Source organism: Salvia hispanica, unplaced genomic scaffold, assembly GCF_023119035.1.
Source record: "Salvia hispanica cultivar TCC Black 2014 unplaced genomic scaffold, UniMelb_Shisp_WGS_1.0 HiC_scaffold_69, whole genome shotgun sequence".
Classification (NCBI taxonomy): Eukaryota; Viridiplantae; Streptophyta; class Magnoliopsida; order Lamiales; family Lamiaceae; genus Salvia; species Salvia hispanica.
Genome location: NW_025952454.1, coordinates 16,669 through 24,245, shown reverse-complemented (window position 1 = coordinate 24,245; position 7,577 = coordinate 16,669). Strand labels below are relative to the sequence as shown.

Here is a 7,577-nt window from a genome sequence, read left to right as displayed (position 1 = left end):
TTTTGCTCTAGGAAATAAGAAAAAGAATAAAATGAGTTTATTCGACTTCTAAAAGTCTAATTAAAGTAGTACTTCTCCATCCCTATATATAGCTGAGTCATTTCTTTTTTCGGCAAAACTACTTACTCTTTCTTACTTTACTCTATATTCATCTTTCTACCTTTTCTCTTTCTAATTTATACTCCCTCCGTCCCAATAAATATGAAACGTTTGCTTTTCGGCACACGATTTTATGTAGTGTTGTTTTGTGAGTTAAAGAAGAGAGAGTAACGTAAGAGAGAGGGAAAAGTAGAGATAAAGTTATTATATTTTAAGAAACGTTTCATTTTTAATAGGACAACCCAAAAAGAAAAACGTTTCATTTCAAATGGACAGAGGGACTATTCATTTTACTTAACTCATTTAAAATAATAAGAAAAGGCCAAACTAGAGTAAAAAGGAATCTCAAATCCAATAAAAAGGCCCAAAGATTCTTTCTTCTTTTTAACAAAATAGGCCCAACTGAATTATTTAAACAAAACAAACTGGCCCAAAAGATAGCCCAATTCTAGAGAATAAGATTGTTCGTTTACACACACAAATCAGATCTATCTCCCTGCTCTCGGCCGCCGGCGTGCGATCTCCTCTGCGCCACCAAACCGCCGTCGCCTGCCACCAACTCCATGTACGGTTGTTCCCTTTTAACATTTGTGCTTTAATACGTCTTTATAAATTTTTATTTCATTATAACATGTCACCGTTTCATTATTAACCATATTTCACATGACATCATAAGAGACACACCAACCGTTTGCCGAAATGCCCGACAAAGTCTGGTGTAGTCTAAGTGTTCGATAAAATGTCACAATATTTGCAAAACATCATAGACACCCAACATGCTACAGTTCCATATGAAACACAAGATTCAAAAATCGGACCTTGGATAAGATTCAAGGAATCTCACTCGAACCGAGTGAGCGTGGTCTAGCATTACCAGTTTGTGATGCAAATCATGCAACTAATCTATTTATTCATAAAGGATAATAGCAATCATCATATTTTAGTCAAATACTACTAACTTACAGTTATAATAGACCACATTAAAGTTTAACAGAAGTTTCTAGTATTGACTGTATTGTTAGAAACCCACAACACACGTGCATCATCAACAAGTTCTGAACAAATACTTCTGTTTAAGAGAAACAAAATATCAGAGTAATTTTCGGTCCAAAGGCTATGACACAAGATTAGAATTTAACATTGAAATATTTGATTTTTTTAGCATCTGTAAAGGTAGCTTAATCACACAATAGAAACAATATGTACAACTTTATGAACAAAGTTGCCTAACTTAGAAATACAACGTTGCATAGTTTAAGATGCATTATTTGCAAAACATCGTACACACAACATGCTAATGTTCCAAATGAAACTCAAGAAAAGCAAAATATTGTCTTGAATCACCTTCTCCTTGGTGTTGCCTTTGCTCTATTCCTTCTCTTCATCTTACTATTATTATATCCGACGCCAAAAAAGGATTCCACTAACCATCTAGGCCTTCCACTTCTTATAATCATGTAACCAATTCCAATTCCAACTACAAATCCACATCCATAGCCTATCACAACACTTCGCCAACCAAATCCATCTATAAATTCATATTCATCATCATCACCCGGTGGAGGAACAATTGGTTTTCCATTAGTTCTTTCACACTGCTTTGTCAACGGGACTCCACACAATCCCAAGTTTCCTACATATGAATCATTCTGAAACGTAGAAAACTGCGTGGATTGTGGTATCGACCCCACAAGATTATTCATTGACAGGTTCAATTTTGAAAGAAATGTCAACCCTGTCAGATCTCTTGGAATTTTTCCACTCAATCTGTTCCACGACAAATCCAAAGACTCAAGAATACTTATATTCCCAAGAGACACAGGAATCTGTCATGTGAGGTTATTGCGGGACAAATTCAAGTATCTCAGAGAATTAAGATTTCCAATGGAAACTGGAATATTTCCAGAGAATTTATTGGAAGATAAGTCTATCGTTGTAAGCGTATCCAACAATTTATTGAATGTCTGATCCAAACCTTTCAAAGTGACACTTATGTCAAAATATGTTTGGAGCTTATCCTTCTCAACGCGTGTCATATTATCCTTAGCATCTATCATACCTCCAAAATTCTTGAAATATCTATCAGGTAAAGAGCCATCAAATGCATTTCTTGCTATATCCAAGACTTGCAACTTTGGAAACGGATGCTCAGTCTTCGAAGCCACCAACATAGTACCACTCAACTTGTTAGACCTCAAGACGAGGACGCGAAGTTGAGGGAGTGTTTCCATCCAGAAGGGAAATGCACCTCGTATTTCATTATCACCAACGTCAACGCTCTGTAGATGTTGGCAGTTGATCATGGAGTGAGGTATTTCTTCCAATTTATTGCCATTCAGATTGAGGGACTGAAGACTGCATCCTTTTGCAAATGTTGATTGAAGGGCTGTGATTTTGTTTCCTCCCAAATTAAGAAGCAACAGTGAACTATTAAAGTTTCCTAGGCACTTTGGAATTGGCCCTTCCAAATGATTGTCTGCTAAATGGATGAGTGAAAGTATTCTCAAGTTGCAAAATGATGATGGAATCTCTCCTATTATTTTGTTCTGAGGGAGTACTACATAAGTCAGATTTGACATATTCCCAAAGGTGGAAGGCATTGAACCTAAAACTTGATTGGGAATTAGGGATCAAGATTGACATATAAAAATATGAGAGAGAGAGGGAGGGAGGGAGGGAGGGAGGGAGGGAGGGAGGGAGAGAGAGAGAGAGAGAGAGAGAGAGAGAGAGAGAGAGAGAGAGAGAGAGAGAGAGAGAGAGAGAGAGAGAGAGAGAGAGTATGCAGTTTCCAATTATTGTCGTAAAGCCATAACTCACGAATGCTTGTCAGATTTCCAATTTCCTCAGGCAATGGTCCACCAATATTGTTGTTTGCGATATGGAGTATCTCCAAACTATTGAGACGACCAATTTCTTTTGGAATATTACCTGGCCGTATACATTTTGAATAAGGCAACTCATAACATCCAATGAGTTAATTATTGTAACTTTGTATCCAATTCAAATTGATTTTGAATTAGGGATCAAGATTGACATATAAAAATATGAGAGAGATACCATTTAGATTATTGAAGTAAAGCCATAACTCACAAATGCTTGTCAGGTTTCCAATTTCCTTTGTCAATGGTCCACTAATATTGTTGGTTTCGATATGGAGTATCTCCAAACTATTGAGACGACCAATTTCTTTTGGAATATTACCTGGCCGTATACATTTTGAATAAGGCAACTCATAACATCCAATGAGTTAATTATTGTAACTTTGTATCCAATTCAAATTGATTTTGAATTAGGGATCAAGATTGACATATAAAAATATGAGAGAGATACCATTTAGATTATTGAAGTAAAGCCATAACTCACAAATGCTTGTCAGGTTTCCAATTTCCTTTGTCAATGGTCCACTAATATTGTTGGTTTCGATATGGAGTATCTCCAAACTATTGAGACGACCAATTTCTTTTGGAATATTACCTGGCCGTATACATTTTGAATAAGGCAACTCATAACATCCAATGAGTTAATTATTGTAACTTTGTATCCAATTCAAATTGATTTTGAATTAGGGATCAAGATTGACATATAAAAATATGAGAGAGATACCATTTAGATTATTGAAGTAAAGCCATAACTCACAAATGCTTGTCAGGTTTCCAATTTCCTTTGTCAATGGTCCACTAATATTGTTGGTTTCGATATGGAGTATCTCCAAACTATTGAGACGACCAATTTCTTTTGGAATATTACCTGGCCGTACAAATTTTGAGTAAGGCGACTCATAACATCCAATGAGTTATTTAATATTGTAACTTTGTATCCAATTTAAATATAAAGAGACATGAAATCATACCACTTAAACTATTGTCTTGGAGCCATAGGTGGCGAAGGGGTGTAATGTTTCCAATTTCTTTTGGCAATTGACCTGTATAAATAAAATTGTGGCAATCCACTTGGAAAAATGATATTATGCATTAATTGCTAAAAGAGTAGGAAATTAATAATTAAGGTCTTACCACTTAAATTGTTGGCACCCAAGTATAATTCTTGAAGCAATGTCAAGTCTCCAATTTATGTTGGAATGTTTCCACTGAAACTATTGTTGTACAAAGAAAGATACTCAAGCTTTGAACACTGCCCAAACTCAATGGTATTTCCCCATACAACTCGTTGTAAGAAATACGAAGTCTCTTCAGTCTATGGAAATTGCGTCTGCACACATCAAGAGGCAGACTACTAGACAAACTATTATTCCTCAAATTCAAGACTTCTAAAAATGGCATGTTGAAAATAGATGGGGGTATAGGACCATGAAAAGTGTTCTCGCTCACATCTAAAGAAACGAGAAAAGAAAGATTTCCAATTTCTGGTGGAATGGTTCCTAAAAGACCCATGGACGATATGTTCAACTGAGTCACCCTGTGATAGCGAGAATCACAAGTAACTCCGATCCAACTACAAATAGTACTCTCACCACTCCAATTTTTGGACAATATTTTATGGGGATCGAAAGAGATTCGAGATTTGAAGGTAGTAAGTGAAGAACGATCAGTGTTGAAATCTGAGTTTGCTGAGCTATAATCAATCAGCCATTGAAGTAGTAAGAGTGAAATTATTAAGAGGGAGAGCTGAGAAAATCTGTCCATTAGGCTTGATTTCAAAAGAAGTAACGCGTGGGTGGTTATACCGAGATATTAAAAGTGTCTATATATATAACTTACAATTGTAAGTGTGTTTACTTTTTATGATTAATGTATCTACCTTTCTACAATACTAATTAGGGAGTAATGACTGACTCTTGACGAGGACCACGTAAGTCAAGTCAGTGCAATGCGGGTGGGTGACATTTGTTTTTAAAGTCAAACAAATTAAATGCTACTCCCTCTGTCTCGATAGTTGAGTCGTATTTCTTTTTGAACTGTCTCACTGTAGCTAGCTGAGTCATTTCTTTTTTTTTTTTTTTCAAAAAAACAACTTTTCTTCACTCTTACTTTATTATTTCTTTATTATTCTACTCCCTCCGTTCCATAGTAATAGAGACATTTCATTTTGCGCACTTGTTTTGTAAAAATAATTATAAATAGTTGAAGTGGAAAAAAAGTAAAGTAAAAGAGAGAATATTGTAGATAAGACTCTTCTCTACATTATTCTTTCTCTTACTTTACTTTCTTACTTTACTTTCTCTCCACTTTAGCTATTTATTATCATTTTTTCAAAACGAGTGCAGAAAATGAAATGCCTCTATTACTATGGAACGAAGGGAGTACTTTTTTTCTTTCTACTTTATTTTCTTTTACTTAACTCACTTAAAAATATTTTTCTTAAATATTATACATGCAAAAAAAAAAAAGGTCTCTACTACGTAGGGATAAGGGGTGTATGCATGTGCATTATAATAAACAAAATAGTGATGATTTTTCGTTGTGATACAAATTATCCCATGTCAAAAAGTTGGACTTCTACATTCTATGCTGAATAAATCAACGATAATGAATGTGGACAATTTTTGCCAAACTTCAGAGGCCAACAACAGAGAAGAAGGCCAAACTTCGGATCGATCCTCCAAAATTCAACGGAGACGACCCATCAGACTGGATTTACATGGTGCAGTCCTATTTTGACTATTTTAAAACGTCGGAACAGGATCGTCTACGCTTAGTTGGACTACTGTTTGAACACCGGACGTCCAATTGGCTCCTTCACCAACACGATAACAATTTGGTGACAACATGGCCTGAATTCTTGGAGGCCGTGATACAGAGATTCGACCCTCCCCCAGCGTTGAAAGTGACAGGTACGATTTCGGGGGTGTATGTCCAAACCATAATAAGTGGCAGCAGTACACATAACTTCATCCAGCCCGATACTGTCAAGAAATTTAGGATGTTGGTTATGCCAACCAATCCTTTCCGTGTTTCTGTGGGCAATGAGTCGACATTTCTATGTAAAGAAAAGTGTTACTACGCCAAGTTATCACTCGGAGGGGATGAGTTTGTTGTTGATTTATTTGTACTCCCCTTTCGTGGTCCTGAAGTGGTCTTAGGAGTTCCGTGGCTGAAGAGTTTGGGTGAGATTTACCGAAGCTACGACGACCAGGCGATGGAATTTACGCATAAAGATAAGTTGGTTACATTACGCGGCGTCTGGGAGAAGGGACAACATATATTTTACAATGCAATGAAGGAGTAGGAGTGTTTCTAAGGGATATAGATCAACTATGGAAGAAGACATTTTGATTAGTATCAAGTCATTTTTCCATTTTTGTCATAGTTGATTTATTATTCCATTTGCTATCTTTATTTGAGATTGGACTAATAATTGGTTTACTATTTTATTCGAAGTACGTTTGGGTTTGATTTCGTTTTTATTTGTTTTAAAGTTATTGAAATTGGATTAATTAGTCGGTGTTTGGCAAATCCTGAGATTAAGACTTTGATTAGAATTTGATCCTTTATTTTTATCTATTTACATTTGTTATCATCTTTACATCTATTTTTATCTAGTACTAACTTGTTTCTTTGCCACTTTTATCAAGCATGTGGTAAGTTTCCTCACAAGACTCGCAAAAGTTTAATAATTATCTTGAATGACAAAATAATTATTTGCAACAATTTTTTTGAAGCGTATGTAATTATCTTCATCGCTTCCACTTTAAAGATTAAACTTCTCACAAAATTCCTTTTTGAAAGAATATAAAAAGCTAATTAGCTAAAGAAAATTCATAAAGAATGATATGCAATAATTAAATCAGAGAATTTAAGATCTCGACTTAAGGCTTGGATTCTCAATTACATTCAAATATTCAATAAAACAAAATATATATGAGAAAACATAGAATATTAAAGACTAAATCTCTAAGCAAAGATCCACTTTAAAGACTAAACTCCTAACAAAATTCCTGTTTGAAAGAATATTAAAAGCTAATAGCTAAAGAACATTCATGAAGAATGATATGCAATGATCCTAATGAGGTTATGCTTCCTATGTTCTTATTTTGCTTAGAGGACTTCAATCTTCATGATAATTAAATAGGGCCATACTCTCAAAAGGAATCTCAAATCAATTAAAAAGCCCAAAACTTCTTTCTTCTTCTCAACAAATAGGCCCAACTGAATTATTTAAACAAAACAAACTGGCCCAAGAGAGAGCCCAACTCCAGAGAATTGTATTGTACTTTAACACACACACACACAAATCACATCTATCTCGCCGCTCCAGCTCTCGGCTGCCGGCGTGCGACCTCCTCTGCGCCACCAAACCTCTGTCGCCGGTCACCAACTCCATGTACGGTTTGTTCCCTTTTAACAATTGTGGTTTAATAAATCTTTATAATTTTTTATTTGATCATAACATGTCAACATTTCGTTATTTATCATATTCTACATTTTATTATTTCATCATAATCCGTTCCTGAAAATTTGTACTATTTTTCCATTTCTGTCCGTCCCCAAAATTTGTCTCATTTCACTTTTACCATTTTT

At 35.2% G+C, this 7,577-nt stretch overlaps 1 protein-coding gene across 1 annotated transcript; it reads left to right on the top strand.

The window, feature by feature from the left end:
* The first annotated feature begins 608 nt into the window (after positions 1-608).
* Positions 609-6,402, top strand: LOC125199797. Its single transcript, XM_048097698.1, has 2 exons — positions 609-664; positions 5,617-6,402. The coding sequence occupies exon 2, from the start codon at positions 5,698-5,700 to the stop codon at positions 6,283-6,285; it is 588 nt and encodes a 195-aa protein (XP_047953655.1). The 5' UTR covers positions 609-664; positions 5,617-5,697; the 3' UTR covers positions 6,286-6,402.
* Positions 6,403-7,577: the final 1,175 nt, after the last annotated feature.

Coding starts and splice junctions, on each gene's coding strand:
- LOC125199797 (XM_048097698.1), top strand. CDS start 5,698: ATGGTGCAGTCCTATTTTGACTATTTTAAAACGTCGGAACAGGATCGT.